Raw genomic sequence first — 20,435 nt, forward strand, 5'->3', positions numbered from 1 at the left:
AAGGTTGAATGGATAAAGAAGATGTGGTATATTCACGTAGTGAAATATTACTCAGCCATAGAAAAGAAGGAAATAATGCCATTTTGCAGCAACATGGATGGACCTAGAGATTATCATACTAAGCCAGAAAGACAAATAACATGCTATCACTGATATGTGGAATCTAAAGAACTGATGCAAATGAACTTATACAACAGAAACAGACCCACACACATAGAAAACAAACTTACAGTTACCAGATGGGAAAGGGGGGAGATAAATTAGGAGTCTGGGATTAACATGTATACATTATTATCTATTATTTAGATAAACACCAAGTATCTACTGCACAGCACAGAAAACTACACAATGTTTTGTAATAACTTATAAGAGAAAGAATCTATAAAAACATATGTATGTATGTATCACTCAATCACTGTGCTATACACTTGAAATACAACACTGTAAATCAACTATACTTCAATTAAAAAAAAATACTTCAATTTAAAAAAGGTGTAACTTTGTCTATGGGAAAAAAGAAGTCCAAAGAGGCAGAAACAAACAGAGCTTTCAAAGTACAGTCCAAGAGTGACAATTTTAAGTACTTTGGACCTTGAAGCAGGGGAATTTCTACAGTACCACACCATATTTAGATTCCATGTTCACCAAAGAATGTTCTGGATATGATATGGCTCCACATATAATTTATCTGAAGTGATGAGAGCATTCCCATCTGCTTTACAGTAGCACTGATCATTGTAAATTAATCAAAGTATCATTCTGTATTATAGATCAGTTTGTAAGCTCAGTAATATATACCCAGTCTATAGACACACTCATGATGAAACCATGTTTCAAGGTTAAGAACCAGAACTTAGTTCATGGTGACTTCACCGAAGTAAATGTCACTTACTGAGGAGTTCACAGTGAGGAAAAGAAGATAAAAGAAAATAACAACAATAAAAATGCCATTTATGGAAACTTCAAGTTACTCTGCATCTTTTTTTGGAAAGACAGCAGACACCATGAAAATTTCATCCCCCTCAGAGCATGCTCCTCTGCCTCCTCCTTATTAACACATGTGCAACTCATACAGAACACCAGTTCCTCCATGGAGCCCAAGTAAACAATTCTGATCACTCTAGTAAACAATTCACTATTTGTGACATTTCTTAAGCACTTTTGTAATAGGACAGAACTGATTTTAAGTTATTTATCATCTTTGTATATACTGTATCCCCCAACTTGAATACATACTGCTTAGAGGTAGAAAATTATAATTTCACATGTTATTTGCTTTTTCTATCTGGGATCCTCCTGCAATGAATTGAACAAAATAGCCCTGTCATTTTATTTTCCTTATGATATAAAGACACTTGGCTGTTTTAAAATAGGCAACAGTAGGAGGTGACAAAATAACAGAAATATTAAATAGAAGCTCTTTAAGGTTTTTTTTTTAATAATTCTTTTTAAAAAAGAACTTATATTTCAGTTTATTTTTTCTCCTTATATCAGTTCTTCATTTCTATCATGCATTATTTAATTAAATATGACTAAGTTGCCTTTTCTTTGATTAGAGGGAAAACTGATCTAGTTAGTATGCTAAAAAATGTATTTTATGGCATATTTGTTTCTAATTAAAAGTGAAAAGAAAACACAGGAAACCAAAAGGTCCCTACAACTTCCTCAGGAAATCAAAGGTAGATGTAATGAACTGAATTTTAAACAGAGCATTTTTTTTTCCACATGGTCAGCAGGACAGTTTCTTATACTCTACCCTACTTTTACATAGCATATACACAATTTTAGAAAACTTTTATTAACTTTTCCTGGATTTCTGCTTTTAGAGTTCTAGAGACCATGGCATCTCTGTCGTGTAAAGTTGAATATTAGTTTTAGTATTTGTAGAATTAACAGTAAATATATTCCTGGGACACTGAGCAAGATTAAAGGTTTAAACTGTTTAATTATTCCACAACACAGAGTACTTACTATGTGCCAGACACTGTCCTACCTGCCTGATAGGTATATTTTAGCTCTTTTAATCTTTGCAATAACACAGTAGGTATTCTTGTTATTATCATCCACATTTTTCAGTATTATCATCTATATTTTATAGATGAATAAACTGATACATGGAAAAACCAAGCAGCTTGTCCAAAGGGATAATGCTCACAAATGCTGCAGTCAGAACCTGAACACGGATGGCCTAGCTGCAAGCTGGAACTCAGACACTGCCTCCAGAACAAGCAAGCACTGTCTGCCCACGTGCACGTGCTCGCACACATGCCTCCACTCCCCAACTCCTCAGAATTAAACAACTCTGAGTGTCCCCAAGTGAGACACTGTGTTGAACTACTCTGGGAACCGCAAACACTGATTAAATCAGCCTGATTTCATGGGGCTTGTACTCCAGTGGGAAGATAACCAGACAAATAACCTCAAAGAAGCCAATGAAAAATAATACATATGGAGAAAAATAATAAATATGGAGATAAGCAAGAGCTTGTGGGGATTTAAGAACTAAAAGATCCAGTATAATAAGGAACAAAAATCAAGAGCAAGAGGAACACTGAGGGGTCAGTGAGAACTTTTATGCCAGAGATAAAATCTTCAAGCTGGTTGGAACCACATGTCAGAATCTTAACATCAAGAAATGCTTAGCATGAAGAGCCTGGAAACTTCTACCTGACTTGCTTATTGGAAAAATGACTGCTACCCAGAGTCTAATCACATTAATGAATCTTTTCCTTAATTTTTTGAGCCTCATGCTGAAAGTTTCTGGGTCATAAACTACTAACCCAGAGGGTAAACATTCAGTCTGGTATTGGTCTCATTTAGCAGAATTTACTTCGAAACATTCACTCAATAATGCCACTCCTCTTTTTCTACATACTTCTACTATCTCCTGTCAATAGACTAAGAAAGCAAAAGCAGAACTCAACTATTAAAACATTCAATAACCTCACATAAAAATCTACCAACTAAGGACTTCCCCAAATCTAACAACTACAGAACTTCCCAACCAGTTTACCCTGACACATGATGTATTACTGATCCCCTCGAGACTTTGATAGGTGGAACCTCTTGGCAGCTGTGCTTAGGTCTTGAGCAGAGAGGCCGGCCTTACCATGACTTCAAAAAGATTGAGAAGCACAGAAATGAAGCATTAGGCACATGATACCTCAAAATTTTTGTCTGCTGCCTGGTTTTTAGGTATGCGTGCTAAACTTGCCTTTAGGATTTTCCTAAATTCCTTTGAACAGTAACTTTTTCCCAATTTTAACTCCATCTGAACATTGTGTTCTTATTGACTTTTTCTTATTTCCCTTTTGGGGAAAATGTCACAATAATATTCCTTAAGTTAAAGTTGGTTTATGAAAATCATAATTTGTTTGGCTGTTTGTAGAACTAACCACTCAATAGTTCCGTTTTATGAAACAATAATACATTCAGGTTTAAAGGCACTGCTGCTGCTGCTGCTAAGTCACTTCAGTCATGTCCGACTCTGTGCGACCCCAGAGACGGCAGCCCACCAGGCTCCCCTATCCCTGGGATTCCCCAAGCAGGAACACGAGTGGGCTGCCATTTCCTTCTCCAATGCATGAAAGTGAAAAGTGAAAGTGAAGTTGCTCAGTTGTGTCCGACTCTTAGCGACCCCATGGACTGCAGCCTACCAGGCTCCTCCATCCATGGGATTTTCCAGGCAAGAGTACTGGAGTGGGGTGCCATTGCCTTCTCCGTTAAAGGCACTAGTTAGGTCAAATGAAAGCATTGTCATATGCCCTCAATATGTAGATAAATAACAGGAACACTTCTGAATGAGAACCCAGTTATGCAAAAATGCGGACTAGTATTAGAGTATAAAAAAGATAAAAGGATTCAACCTTTTAAAATGCTACATCATTCATTCATCCATTAATTCAATAAAATACCGTGGAACTATATGGTGAAAACCCACAGAGAATACAAAGATGGTTTTTCCAATGATCTAATAAAAGAACCATAATTCTGATTACTACAGAAATATGTCTGCGTTCCAGAAGAAGCTTTAAGTTTAGCTCTCATCCCAAAAGTAAAAATCTTAAAGACAAATTAAGAAGCTTTTTCAAGTAAGCAAAGATAGGAGAAGACAAAGTTACAAGGGTTTTGGGTGGTAGGGAGCATGTTTCATCAGCATTTCAAGAATCCCCCAATTGATTTAGAAGTGATTTCACTCACACAGCAGTTGGACAGAAATTTCAGCCCCTTAATGTCTATGGTTGTAAATAAAGGGAAGTAAAGATGTCTCAAATGCATAATTCTCTGTGGTTTGAGGTACTGGCAAAACAAACTCCTCTCTTGAAAAACGTGAGGAATCTTTCCATTTTTCACTGGCCTTCTGACTAGCAAACAACTTTATAACTCACCAGAATTTTCAGTTTTCAAAAAGAAATACCACAAGCAATTCATCTGATAGATTTTCTTAAAATTTTAAGATAGTTTGTGTTGAAGGATACCGACTGTTTGGATTAAGCTCAGAGTATTAATATATGAGCTGTAACTTCAAGAAGTCCTCAATTCTTACTTTCAGAACTCTGCAATCCCTTTCTGCTTTCTACTATTCACAAATATTTAATTAGTACACTCGGGTGTTAGGCTAATTCAGAGGAGGATAAATGTTTTCTTCTTTTAAGTCCTCATTTGTGAATGGATATAGGAGCATTACAAATAGCTAGATCTCTGGAATACAGAATGTCAGGGTTAAATGTAGAAATAGTATTACCTCCAGTAGTGCTTAAAAATAATTCAGAATACTTTTTATTTAAGAGGTGGGATAAAGGCTTTAATATTTTTGAAGTAAAAAAACGTATATCTAATCAAATGTGCATTGCTCTGTATGTGCCCTAATCACATAGCAGCTTATAGATAAACACAGCACTTCATGAAGAAAAATAAGGGAAACCTAACGTTACAGTTAATTCATCAGTGTCAGAGGACTCAGATTATTCACAGTTGTGTATTCCAACGTTTTATGTCATTTCATCAGCTAATGTATAAATACAGAAATTAACTACAAAAAGAACACAACAGTCTGAGTGTAAGCAATCACTTTTAACTCTAAGCTAGGGTTCTGCTTACACTCAAGACACACTGAGAAAACGTGAACTCGCTCAGTCGTGTCCGACTCTTTGCGACCCTGTGGACTGTAGCCCGCCACAGGCTCTTCTGTCCATGGGATTCTCCAGGCAAGAATACTGGAGTGGGTTGCCATTTCCTTCTCCAGCAAGACACACTGAGGGACCCTTAAAAGGTTACTAAAGAAACCATCTGCCTCCTGATGCTCATGTCCTGATCATCTTACCAAGAGATTCCTGATAAAAGTTTTCCAAGTTTTATTTAAGTTATGCAGACTTCAGATATTTAATTCCTATTATTTACCAAGCTCACCTGAGCTTGTGTCTGGATAGAAAACACCTAAAGGAAAATACCTTTAGCTGTTTTGTGAGATAATGCAACTTTGTGATAGCATTATCCTCTTTTCTGTATCTTGCCTGTACATGTTTACTTTCTGTGCAGTGACACAAAGAAAACCTGAATCCCAGGGATAAAGGCCTTTTCTCATTTCAATTTCAGATCTTCATCAAGTTTATGTTTCACCTCCTCTAGGAAGTAGTGTCTGATGGCTGCAATCCTGAAGCAACCGTTGCCCTCTCTGAACTGTCAGAACAATTTATTTATGCCATTTTTTAAAGTATCTTTCCTTTTCTACCTTTTACTTTGTATATGTGTTTTATGTTCACTGAATTATAAAGTTATGAGCTTCTCGTGTATACTGTATCTTACATACCTCTGCTTCTTAGAGCAAACTATTTAATTCAATGAGTGCACATCAAATAAATACATAATATCTACTTGGTAATAACAAAATTATTCAGTTACTAAGGTATATTTTTGGTGGCTAAACAGGAAAAAAAAAAGCAATCAAAAAGTACTTATCGAAAACACTGAAGAACATTCTAGAAATACTCAGGCAAAATCTATACCATTTGGAACTGGAGACAGGTTTCCTCATTCTTCAAATATGGATCCAAATTATAAAATGATTTGTACTTACTTGTCTCCAAAAAACTTTCTCCAGAATTCAGCAGCATCTGCTTTCGTGATACGAAAGTTATCTCCCTGGAACTGTCCATTGGGAAAGATTGCTTTGATTTCTGCCAACATGTGACTGAAGATAAGGGATAGTTTTGTGAGATTTCGTCTGTAGACACAAAGGGGGAAAAATGAAGAGAAGAATAAATATATAGGCACATAAGTTTCAATGGGAATATATATCATGAAAAATGAAATTATCCAACCTAGGTCAAATCAATAAAGCCCTTAAGAACAATGTTCATAGAAACTATACATTTAAATTCCTAACAGGGTTTTTATTAATCACCCATGTATTCATTTAATATAAACATGAACAAGATAAATTACATGGATTTAATGGGAGAGATGGACACCTAGAAAACTCATAATCAAATATAAATGTTAATCAAAAATGAGTAACTATTTCTACATGGGGTAATAAGGAAAATTGTGTCAATTACGGAGAATCTAGGAAGATAAGCAGTTGTTCGACAGATGAAAGACTCAGAGTAGAAAGGGGGGGAAAGACAGGAGGGAAAAAAGAATTTTGAATAGTAGGAAGAGTGTATAGAGAAGTACAGAAGTGTGAAACAGAACTATTTGGATACTATCTAGGCTTAGCATGGCTAAAGAACAGCAGAAGGTGAGTGGAACAGATGGCTTGAGATGGGATGAGAAAGTTTAGATGGGACATGACAAAGAGCCATCTGAACCAAAGAACAGATTTTGTCAAATACACTTGCCACTTCTATCTAAAAATCAGTTTCTGATGATAAGCCTCAGATATGTACACATTTTAGAAGCTCTCTAGGTAATTCCAAGGTAGTCCATAAAAAACTACTGTGATAAGGAATGGGGAGCCAAAGTGGACTAAAAGATTAAGGAAATGATCAAGTCTCTGTTTTAGAAAGAAAAAGTTATGGTATGGAAAAAATGGTTTAGAGTGAGGGAAATGTAGGTGTTGTCTCTTCTAACTTCCATGTTAAGTTCTGGGGGTTTTGACGTGATTTACAGCATGTTTCAAATCATGATTCATACTTTAATAGTATCATCTATATTCCTTCCAAGCTTTTCATAGGTTTACAACATATATTGTATTAATCAGCCCCAAACTGTTACTGCAATAGTAAGGAAGCAATTGAAAGATAAAATACAAAAGAACTTCTCAGTTTTCAGCTGACCTTGCCTCTTTATATTCCTGCTTATTCAGAATCCCCAGAACACAACAGGCACATACATAATATCTTTCCATTTTGAAGCTTTAGCTGCTTTTGTGTATGTGTTGAGGGGTCAAGGGCAGGTAGGAGGCAAGTAAATACAGAGGAAAAACAGAGAAAGCCATCAAATCTGCAATGCATATAATGCCATACAAAGTTTCAGAAGGACTTTGAAATTGAAAATTGTGGCTATCTGCCTCATTTTTATGCATGTATCTGTATTTAATGACTCCCAAATAACAAACAAAAAGACATGCTACATACCAAAGAGATTATATAGTAAGCACCTCTCAGTAGTTAATGAAAAGAAGCATGTATCCTATATAAGATGAACACAGAATAAATAAAAGTACTTGTGATAGAAAGTGGGAAAAGTAGGAAAGAAGAAAGCAATAAAGTAACTTACATCTCAAAAAGTTCATCTCTATTGAAAAACCAGAAAGTCCCAATTTCCATATCCTTTATTATTTATGAGAAAGAAATTTATGAGGGTCAGAACTTGGGCCTTATTATAGTGCTTGATTGACAACAAGAAACAATCTGCAAAATCATTATGGTTGGGCGATGCAAAATGTTTCACCATCTTCTTAGGTTCAGTCACACTTTCGTACAACTCAGCCTAATTCAAAGGTAAAACTCCCTTAATTAGTTGAATCTTTGTTCTTCTCATTTATGTCAACACATCCTCATTTAGATGATGGTTGATATAAGGATTCAGTCTTAGGAAATGAAAAGCGAACTGATGAACTTTATCAAAGGAAAGAACTGTGGCCAATGAAGCCTATACAAACTGCAACTGTCTTTTGAAATTTGAGTTTAAGGAAAAACATAAAGTCACTTTTGAAAAGCTGCAACGAATTTATTTCCATAATTAGGCAAAAGAGTTAATTTCTGACCAAAACTTCCAATTGATACACACAAACAAAAAAGAAAAATCAGGATGGCTGTAATTAGGGTAAACCAACTGTTCCTTATTTTCTGAATTGGTTGCTCTCCATCCATCCCCTTGTTTCTTTGTTCTTTAATCATATCCAAATGTTTTTCATTTTTATTTGTTAGATCTAAAGCCTGAAGCACAATACCAGTGATTATCCATCTTGGATATTTGATCCACTGGCTATGTAGGCACTAAGCTTTAAAACAGAAATAGCAGTACTTTATAATCTTCAGTCTAGAAGCCCTAGTATCACTTCTACCTATACAACCAATCACTGTTAAATTATAAACTGTGTGTATAGTTCAATTTTCTTCTTCCTACAAGAAGATTACATTTCTATTTGACTTTTTGTACAAACTAAAGCAATGGAAAAATCTCTTTTGCCTTTAATCTTTAAAGAAATGGAAATTCAAGTTCTTAAAAACATGCTAATGCAAGTTTTCTGTTACCTTATTTTTCACATATACCAGAACATATATTTTCTAATTTTTTAAAAAAATGCATATCATACATATGTAAATGATTATTCTTGAAATCCTTTATCTGAAAGATTGATTTACTGAGGTTGCAATCCACACAAAGAAATGAAAATAACTTACAGCTAATTCAGCTGATGTCATTTAAATTTACTGTCACAACAAATGAGTTTGTCTTTTATATGACTGTGTGGGAGTTTGTTTACTATATTTTGCTTTACATTATAAGCTTTAATTCCCCACTCCACTATGCACTTTTATATACCAATTTAAATATAAATAACTTCTAATTTTGAAACTGAAATCCAAGAATACAGTCACCTCTAATCATCTAGACACAGAGGGAACAAAGTCAACAACTACATACCTTCTTTGCAGATGAATTTTCTTTCCTATTAGGATATTTTTTCCATACCTTGCCAATTTTCCCTAAGCCCACTTGATTGCTGCTCAACCTATGACCAAAAGTGATGACTACTTAAAAAGGATTTGAAGCATCCTAATTGAGAATATGTATCTTTCTCACTAAACAACTAAGGAAATAATATTTATCTGACTGGATCTGGGCATCCGGTCCCATCATTTTACAGCAAACAGATGGGGAAAAATGGAAACAGTGACAGACTCTTATTTTCTTGGGCTCCAAAATCACTGTGGATGGTGACTACAGCCATGAAATTAAAAGATGCTTACTCATTGGAAGGAAAGTTATGACCAACATAGACAGCATATTAAAAAGCAGAGACAACACTTTGCCAACAAAGGTCCATATAGTCAAAGCTATGGTTTTCCCAGTAGTCATGCACAAATGTGAAATTTGGATCATAAAGAAGGCTGGGCATCAAAGAATTGATGCTTTTGAATTGTGGTATTGGAGAAGACTCTTGAGAGTCCCTTGGACTCCAAGGAGATCAAACCAGTCAGTCCTAAAGGAAATCAACCCTGAATATTCATTGAAGGACTGATGCTGGAGCTGAAGCTCCAACACTCTGGTCACCTGATGTGAAGAACTGACTCATTGGTAAAGACCCTGATGCTGGGAAAGACTGAAGATAGGATGAGAAGGGGGAAACAGAGGATGAGATGGTTGGATGGCATCATCAACTCAATGGACATGAGTTTGAGCAAACTCTGGAAGACAGTGAAGGACAGGGAAGCCTGGCATGCTGCAGTTTATGGGGTTGCAAAGAGTTGGACACGACTGAGTAAGTGAACAACAACCAAAAAAAACTCAATAATCTTAAATATAACTTTACAAGAAATTCTGCAACACTTTGACTTTCAATATAAGAGATACTTTATTTTGACTAATTACTACCACATTAATCCCCCACTAACAATCACAAGTTAAGTCATTTTTTTCTGCCACCCCTACAGTGAAGTCACTCAGTCGTGTCCAACTCTTTGCAACCCTGTGGACTGTAGCCTACCAGGCTCCTCCATCCATGGGAATTTCCAGGCAAGAATACTGAAGTGGGTTGCCATTTCCTTCTCCAGGAGATCTTCCCGACCCAGGGACTGAACCCGGGTCTCCCGCATTGTAGGCAAACGCTCTAATCTGAGCCACCAGGGAAATCCATATAGTAGGAATCCCCAAGCCATTTAAAAAGTTTGTTCGGTGTGAGATTTTGTTTTTAAGAAATAATTTTGAAATCAAGGTATTTTGATATACCAGGTAACCAAAAAGTAGCTTCTAGATGTCAATACTGGGTAAACCAGTAAATATGTTAATATATTAAAGAAGAGGGATGGTATGGGGAGGGAGGAGGGAGGAGGGTTCAGGATGGGGAACACATGTATACCTGTGGCGGATTCATTTTGATATTTGGCAAAACTAATACAATTATGTAAAGTTTAAAAATAAAATAAAATTAAAAAAATAAAATAAAATAAAGAAGCCTTGAAGCAGCGGGAGGGAGAGAGGAAAAAAGACAAAGGAGAGGGCAGAGATGATACAGAAAACTATCTGCATTCACAATCTTTGAAAAGGCTACAAATGAACTTACCTACAAAACAGAAATAGAGTTACAGATACAGAAAACAAATTTACGGCCACCAGCGGTAAGAAGGGGATAAACTGGAAGATTGTGATAGACATATACATATTATATGTATGTCTCACCTTTCATTTCCTCATCCTGGGAACAGAGACTATTATTAAGATGACTCCTGAGAGTCTGAAGTAAAACTGGATCTCATCCACTCCCCTGCCTAAATGTTTTAAAGTTTTCAACACAACTAAGAGGAATAAGAAGCAAATCTTTTTTTTTTTTATTCAAGTATAGTTGATTTACAATATTGTGTGTATAGCAAACTGATTCATTTATATGTTTTCTTTCCCATAGTCTTTTCCATTATGGTTTATTACAAGATATTGAATCTAGTTCCCCGTGCTATATAGTAGGATTGTGTTGTTCATCTATTTTATATAGGGCAGTTTGTCTCTGCTAATTCCAGATTCCGAGTTTATCCCTCTCCAACCCCCTTTCTCCTTTGATAACCATAAGTTTGTTTTCTATGTCTGTGAGTCTGTTTTTTTTGGGTTTTTTTTGTTTTTGTAAATAAGCTCATTTGTGCCATATTTTAGATTGCACATATAAGTGAAATCATATGATATTTGTCTTTCTACTTCTTACTTCACTTAATATGACAATTTCTAGGTCCATTCATGTTACTGCACATGGCATTATTTCATTCTTTTTTATGACTGAGTAATGGCTCCCCACTCCAGTACTCTTGCCTGGAAAATCCCATGGACGGAGCAGCCTGGTAGGCTGCAGTCCATGGGGTCGCTAAGAGTCGGACAATACTGAGTGACTTCACTTTCACTTTTCACTTTCATGCATTGGAGAAGGAAATGGCAACCCACTCCAGTGTTCTTGTCTGGGGAATCCCAGGGATTGGGGAGCCTGGTGGGCTGCCATCTATGGGGTCACATAGAGTCGGACACGACTGAAGCAACTTAGCAGCAGCAGCAGCATTCCATTATGTTTATATACCAGATTTTTTTCATCCATTCATCTGTTGATGAACATTTAGGTTGCTTCCATGTCTTGGCTATTTTAAATAGTGCTGCAAGGAACACTGGGGTACATGTATCTTTTTGATTTATGGTTTTCTCTGGATATATGCCCAGGAGGAGAATTGCTGGATTGTACGGCAACTCTATTTTTAGTTTAAGGAACCCCCATAATGTTTTCCGTAGTGACTGCATCAATTTACAAGGAATATGAAGCAATCTTAAAAGACCAAGCCCCAGAGTCTAACCCAAGACATAAGAGAAGTGTGAGCAGAAACTTTCTAACCTGAGACACAAGCAGTAGGGTAATTTTTCAAGCTGCTCCAGGTTACTTCATTGAACTGCTCACTTTAAAAGAATTTAGCAAACTATGTCCGTCCAAAAGCTTCATTGAAATAGGTAACCAAGGAAGGTTTTATCCCTTTCATTAAAAAATAAATCATCCACCACTAACAAGGCCAGGGAGACCAAGCGCAAAATTGTGGCTGGGAAGGATGAACCCTAGGCATCCTTTGATCTCTGCAGTATAATCTCAAACATGTTGCCTACATAGGTCCAATAAGTGCAAGACACTATCCCACAAAATAAGGATGATGCTTTCAGGGTAAATGAATTTGCTTTATGACATAAAGAGTTTTAAATGGACAATTTACAAATGTCTTACCTAAACACAACTAAAACATGAAATATTCCCATCACATTCAAATGTAACATCCTTTGACAAGTTCCTGGGAGATACCAAGAAGACATTCTGTCTAATTCTTCAGCTACCCTATATTAAAGAAACCGTCCTTGAACCGTACATACTGAGTGCATATCCTTACTCTGCTGGTAGTTGCGAACAAGTCGCTTAACCTCTCTCTTTGAATCAGTTTCCTTATCTCTAAAAATTTTAAATAAAAATGCCTGTCTTGTGAGGAGTATATAAGGTATAAAGGTAAGACCCTAACGCATCTAGTAATTCTCAGTAAATAATCATTATTATTATTATTAATTCTACCTACCACCTCTGTTTAAAAGTATAAATATCCTAGTCTTTAATCTCCCCATATAATACTATTGTCATTTAAACTGATGGCTATCTCAATAAGGTAAAAATCATCATTCTCATATTAGGATCATCAGTTGTCATGGTGGCTTCTTATAATTCCACGGCAAATAATGAAAGAGTATTTGACTCATCCATTCATTTATTCTGCATATCCTAAGTGTCTACTAGACTATGTCATATACTCTTGATGAATTCATCAAGTATTCATATAGTTTTAATGAATTTAAGGGACTAAGAGATTGCCAAAGGTACAGAACAATGTGGTGGGAATAAAACTAAGATAGAACTAGAATAAAGGTAGTAATCAGTGAGAGAGACAGAGGAGTCTACAACTTTGGGGGTGATGGATGCAGTTCTGACCAGAATATAGCCCTGAAGTGGGTAGGAACAGTACAGTAAAGGTGAATTAGGAAGGAATTAGATAATTCCAAGGGTGAATAGGGTCTTTCACGTGGATTTTGAAATTTCCTACAACTATGACAGCAGTTTGCATGAAAAAAAAATAACTACAATAAGCCTTATCTCAATACATTCAATAAAGCTTCCCATATAATCTTTTTTAAATGTCAGCTATTTTAACTTTGCAGCTATGCCAACATAGGATTATCTCTTTGATAATTTCAACAAATAATTTTATATGAAAAATTTATTATGAGAAACCATGACAGTATGATATGATCACTAATACTTTCATCTGGTTTAAAAGCTTAACAACATCTACTTCAGAAAAGAAAAACTTTAGTCTTTAGCGCTGGACTCCTTTTGATTAAACCTAAAGGGTAACAAGTACTTTTTTATGAAACCTTTTTTTTTTTTAAGAACTCTTAAAAATGTTGACCATTCTATTACATGAGAGAGAGAAAAGAAAAACATATCTATTCCTGCATTCCTATTTAACATAAAATACAATGAAATTTCTGTGAACTATGTGGAAAGCTGTCATGACAATGACTCAAATAGAAGCGACCAGAAGCAATCACAGTAGAACTTCGTTGTGTATTTTTGTTTTTTGTTTTTTGGCTAGGCTCTTCTTGAAAAGAAAAAGCAACATTGGAAGTTTAAACTATATTTTTATGTCCTGGGGTAATGTGATAAAAGAACAGTCTTGTCATCAAATAAACTTGGCCATGAAAAACAATTTAATTTTTAAATCTATTAATAGATTCATTTTTGTTCTTTTCTCAGATCACCATAAAAATTATAATGAAGTAGCAATCTGAATTATATCAATTAAGTCAGCACTTACTGTTTCTACTGAAAATTCTTAATTATTTTTACTTGCTACATTCCCTACACCACTATTTCTATTTTTTGTCACATTCACATTTCAGAGATAGCTTTTACTTTTACTCAGTAGGCTAGAGTAACAGAATACTCTATTAGAATACAGTTTAAGTCTTTTCTACAATAATATTTTCTTTTTTTTTTAATTTTATTTTATTTTTAAACTTTACATAATTGTATTAGAAAGCTGTGGTACATATACACAATGGAGTATTACTCAGCCATTAAAAAGAATACATGTGAATCAGTTCTAATGAGGTGGATGAAACTGGAGCCTATTATACAGAGTGAAGTAAGCCAGAAAGAAAAACACCAATACAGTATACTAACGCATATACATGGAATTTAGAAAGATGGTAACAATAACCCAGTGTACAAGACAGCAAAAGAGACACTGATGTATAGAACAGTCTTATGGACTCTGTGGGAGAGGGAGAGGGTGGGAAGATTTGGGAGAATGACATTGATACAATAATATTTTCTTCGAGGATTTCTCCTGTCCGTGGGACCAAACTACCTTCCATCATTCTTCACACCACTTCTCTGTTTCCTCCTTGGGCATCTGAATGGCCTCCTGCCCTTTCTGATCTACACTTTGGATTAAGCCACCTCTTCCTCCTCACTGACTCAAAGTTCCTACGTCTCAGCTTGTTGCACTTTCGTCTGCACCAGCTTTATGTTAAGCTAGTATGGCCATGGTATCTTTTCCATCCCCCTTTCTGGAATGTCATCTAGCAGGCTACTAAATGCCACCACTTGGACTTTCCTGGTGGTCCAGTGGTTAAGAATCTGTCTGTCAATGCAGAGGACATGGGTTCAGTCTCTGGTTTGAGAAAATTCCACATGCTGTGAGACAACTAAGCCAGTACACCGCAACAACTGAGCCCGAGTGCTTAACTACTGAAGTCCATGTGCCTTAAAGCCCACACTCTGCAACAGGAGAAGCCGCTGCAACGAGAGGCCCATGCACCGCAACCAGGGAAAGGCCATGCACAGCAACGTAGACCCAGTGCAGCCAATAAATTAAATAGAATGCCACCGCTTCACACCACCTGCCATAGGAGAAAGTTCTCTCTGAAAAGCACCACAGTTATTTTATATACATATTGCACTTCACCTCAATCAAAGCAAAGGTCTTTGTTGGAGAAGAAAGTCTTACTATACCTGTAACAGCTTCTTACAAATAATAGATACCCAATAAATTTTAACGCTAATGACCATTAAAATATTTAAAGAATAAATACATCAGAATTTCCTGACCTAAACAGATCGATAGCAGCAGTACAAAAAAACAGTTTATAGAACACTACAGAGTGAAGCATCAACTTTACCAAAAGCTGCTGTAAGAGAGAATTAAAAATCTAGTGTTTGACACTAAATGAGAAAAAGAAAAAAAACCTTAGTGAGTTCCACTATCTTTTCTCTATCTTTTTCTCCTTTGTGAATGACAAAATATAACAACAGCAAGCAAAAGGAAATTAATGTGAAGTTTCCAGAATCCCAAGTAAACTGATCACATTTGTCATACTTTCTGAGGAAGTATAAACACAGTTTCCCATCACATTACCTGCTCCCTGACAGTTACTTCCTCTTTTGGCTCTAGAGTTTCCTCCTTGACACCTTTGTCCCACGTCAACCCAGCTCCCCAGAAACGGAACAAGTGAAAGACAAATGAGCCACAGAGCAGAGAGATAGCTCATCTCTTTGCTGGTGCTCAGGTTGTGCATTACTGACAAGAAAACTACAAACCTGACATTTACTTCATCTTTTCCCCAGGGTTGAAATTATCTTTATTCAAATGGTTGAGGCAAATGTAAAAATAAACTTTATTTTGCCAAGCAATTCTCATTTATTTTCGGTACAATCTGATATGGATACCACATGATAACACAGAGTGTGTGTGTGTGTGTCTGTGTGTGCACACACATGAACATGCTCTATAAAAAGTGTGAAGTGAAAAAGGCAAGACAATAAATAGTATGCCCAGTACTAAGTACTATTTAAAAGCTAAGTATCACAATACAGACAAACAGAAAATATAGACTATACAGTAAAAGACATAAACAGTAGTAATCTCTGGATAGTTTATAAATGGTTTTTCTATTTTTTTTCTTTAAATATTCCTATTTTCAAAAATATTGCAAGCCATTATACTGACTTTCTCAGGCAAATCTGCAAGGTGCCTGAAGGAGAGAGTGACTAGATTTCCATACCCACTGCAACAACCCAACCTCTGACAGGCCCCAGTGGCATCCCGGCTGCAAAGCTTGACTTCAGGTCCAGAGCTATCTCTGGTGCACAGTCACCTCAAACCTTTTACTTGAGCACTGACTTCCAATTTTCTAGAAACTATTAACCCCTTTACCACAGAATATTCACCACTGGCACAATAGTATAATTTCTCATTTTTAGGATATAAGGCAGGGAATACAAAGGTCAAAGAGTACAGCTACTGACAAACTAAATGTGGAAATCATCTCATTCTGGTTAAGTCTCGTTATTTTTAAATCTAGTTGGTGACATTATCTCCTACCTTTATGATAATCTAAAAAATACACCATTCAAGTTGAATTATTTTCGGGAGCAAGAGACTGCCTGATAGTTATTATAGATAAATTAGCACACCACATATAATCCTTGTCATTCGATAGCATAAAGAAATGTATAGTGACATATGACCAGAGCATTCAATTGTCTACCTTTTCCCTTCAGCATACCAGACACGGACAAGACATATGATAATGATTCTAGAGAAGGGGGCTAATTTAGATCTACAGCCTCAGAAAGAAATGCTGTGCTTTTCTAAGCAGTGAGACTGATTATATTGGGATTTTTTTTTTTTTTCCTTTCAAAATGAGAAACAGGTGAAATAATCGCAGAACATAGCTGGAACAGATGTTAGCTGTACAGTTTCCCCGGACCCACTGTTGTTTAGCTGCTCAGCAGTGTGCAATGCTTCTGCGACCCCATTAACTGTAGCCCTCCTCTGTCCGCGGGATTTTCCAGGCAAGGATACTGGAGTGGCTTGCCATTTCCTTTTCTAATGGATGAATAAAAACTTGTTAAACTTTCTGAGTATAGCAACAATCGGTATATGTTTTAAGTTAAAATAAAGATCTAAGGTTTTCTTAAATTTGCCAAAGTTAAACTGCATTTAGCTTATTCTGCTCCCAGAGTGGTGATAGGACCTTGCAGACAAGTGGTTTCTACACTCCCAATGTCAAGTCTCATGAAGGAAATACTGGAATACGGTGGAGGAAAGCATAGTATGGGAGCACAAAGCTCTAGACACAGTACTCCCTGTCTCTTACTTCAAAGCCTCTAATCCAAAGTTTTGTCCTCTATAAAAATGAGAAGACTATAGGCACATAATCTGAGGCCCCATAACATTCCATGGAGTTGTCATCACCTTTATTTTGGCTTGTAGGAGGTGACTAGATAGCTCACAAAGCCCATAGGCTTTAGGTAAAAATTATGAACATACTTCACAACCTACAATTAATATGAAGTACAAGGTGTTATATATCATTTTAAGTTTACAGACTTTTCTCAATATATTTTAGTCTGAGACTGAAGAAATCCTAAAGACAGGATAGAAAAATCTAACATAGAAAACAAATTACATTGGGAAGCCTTAATTTTTATTTTTTTCATTACTATAATAGGCATCGCTGATGTTTTCTTTCCTTTTCAACAAAGTAAAATACTTAAATAACATTGTCTTCCAAAACTAAACCACAAAGCAGCAGAAATTACAAAAAATACATACATAAAAGGCAACTTAAAAGCTCTGCTCTTCATGTTAATGAATAAACACTAGAATATTGAAACCATACGAAAAATGTAGACTACTAGAACAGAGTATGCTCAATGGGAAACATGGCTTAAAAGTTGATTTTATTTATTTGTTCTTGATAAGGAAATGTGCCAACAGTAAGCAAACTACAATATCACATCTAAGAATTTTAACTTTCATCTCAGTCGAGAGTTTAGAAATATCTTAATTTAGAGAGACTTATGTTTACCACATGATGGCTGATCAATAATATGAATCAACTCTCTCTGCTATTTTAGTCTTGATTGCAATGGAATAACCACCACATAAATAAAACCACCCTTAGACAGTGGCTTTGGAGTAGAAAGACAAACATATTTAATCTATCCACACTCTGAAGATCAAACATTACAAGAGTTAAAAGCTCCAGCTCTAGAGTCAAATTAACCTAAACGTGAGCTTAAATCACTCAGTGTCTGAAAGACTTTGCGTACTAAGTTAACCCTTCATTTCTAAAGTATGAATTACAACAGCACTTACAGGATTTGCAGAAGATTACAGACAGTCAAACTGCCTTTGCTCCTCTCCCATCATGGAGTCTGTTCCCCGCACCTGGGCTAGGCTGCGCCTTGCTTTGATTAGTAGAAAGTGGTAGAAATTACACCGTGTAAATTCTGAGGTTGGGCCCTAAGAGATCTGTGGTTTCTGCCTTTGCATCTTGGAAAACAATCTTGGAATTTAGTGGTCATGCTGTGAGGAAACCCAAGCAGTCACGTGGAAAGGCCCTAGTGAGTCCTCAGGTACAAGGGGGCAACAAATGCTAGGCATGTGAGGGCAACCAACACCCCAGCCAAGACCACAGAAAACTGAACCCAACACCACGGAATCTTAACAAATAATACTGTTAAATTTTATGTGGTTTGATACACAGCAGTAAATATAAGCCACTGCAAGCATTTGATAAACTTTACTAGTATTATTAGTGCTACCAACTTACTATTATTATCATTATTGTCATCAACAGTAGCAGTTGAAAGGTTGGGACACTCTTCTGTCAATGTAAGTACATAACTTATGGATAAAGAATCAAACACTATTTAAAATAAAACTTTTATTCCTACTTAAAGTATTTTTACATTGGAAATTGCAAATTTTACATCTTCTATATTTTACTTGATACTAAAACAAACTAACCAAAAGAGATTTTTGGAAGAAATCTGGACTATACTAATTGGAAAGTTAGCCTACTCAGATTTGGATCAGAAGAAATTTAATTTCCAAAACATACTTATTTAGATAACCACACAAGGAACTGAAGTGTGAAAATACCATTAGGCTAATCCACTGATTTATACTGACAACAGACTTAATTTCTACAAGTCTTAAATGCTCAGTCAAAGGTAGAGAATCCCCTTAATATTATATGTACATAAAATGTAAGCAAAGATCTGAAATGTTTATAGACTGTATAGCAGTCTTTTTAATTGAACTGCCATTTAAATCACATTTTCTAAATACGACTTAACATTAACTAGATTTGACATGTGTCTAGATAAGAAATCATTCTGGATTTTGGCTTGTCTAGTTCTATTCACTGGGGTCTCTGATCAAAAGTCAAGTGCTATTAATAATCCCTTACTTATCAACACTGAAGTATACACAATGACTTTTTTTTTTAAAGAATAATTATTTTGGCTTCCAGCTGTACCTAAACCATCAATATAGTAATCTTTAGAAGACATTTAAGGATACTGTTAAACATATCATTGTACCATGTAAATAAATTTAATGAAATGGTTATTCAACAGATGTACTACTGTACCCAAGAACTGTAAGTTTTAATTTATACACTAATCATGAGAATCAATCATTATGCCTCTCCTGGTGATACCTATCATTTAAAGCTTAATAGAAAAAAGAAACTACAAATATTTAAAGAAATCACATTTAATATTTCAATTAAATATTAGAATGATGAAAGAAGAATCATGCATTAACTTAAGAAAATTTTATTTCCTGTATAATTATTTCCTGCTTAATCAAGTATTTCTTAAGGAACCAAATACTAAGAGACAAAGAAAAACTACAAATAATTGACAAAGATTAGGCTGTGAAAGCAGCACCAATTAATCTTTTCATTTTCTGGCATATCACTTATGATGAAACATGCTATTTCTTGAAAAGTCTACCTTAATGGCACAAAAGTAAGTTCTCCCCATTTTTCAGAATGATATTATATGTACAGAAACTGAGATCTACACATATGAAATTCCAGTGACTTTAAAATAAAGTTTTTTCCATTTAGTAAATATTATATTTTTGAGGCTCTGTAATAATCTGCCACTACACTAGGCAATGGGTTAATAAGATGAAAACCAGCTACATCCCTGCCTTCCAGGAGTTTATAATCAGATATAAAAATGCACAGCGACAATATGGTGTAATTGTACAAACAAAGTATAATACATTCAAGGTTCTTCAGCCAACACAGGAGCCCATAGGATAATGTACTCAACTCTGGCCCTCTTTAAAAGGGTTCAGAAGCAGGAAAAAAGCAAGAGAACATGCCAGGTAAAAGCA

General features: G+C 35.6%; 1 protein-coding gene across 7 annotated transcripts in view; it reads right to left on the reverse strand.

Moving 5' to 3' along the window:
* CBLB (Cbl proto-oncogene B) overlaps nt 1-20,435 on the reverse strand; it is a 227,703-nt gene that overhangs the window by 126,629 nt on the left and 80,639 nt on the right. For all 7 annotated transcript variants that reach the window (XM_070368790.1, XM_005892379.3, XM_070368785.1 and 4 more), the window contains one exon: nt 6,077-6,223. In XM_070368790.1, coding sequence (XP_070224891.1) covers nt 6,077-6,223 — 147 coding nt within the window. The remainder of the gene's footprint in view (nt 1-6,076; nt 6,224-20,435) is intronic.

The sequence above is a fragment of the Bos mutus genome, chromosome 1 (genome assembly GCF_027580195.1).
Source record: "Bos mutus isolate GX-2022 chromosome 1, NWIPB_WYAK_1.1, whole genome shotgun sequence".
NCBI classification, from domain to species: domain Eukaryota; kingdom Metazoa; phylum Chordata; class Mammalia; order Artiodactyla; family Bovidae; genus Bos; species Bos mutus.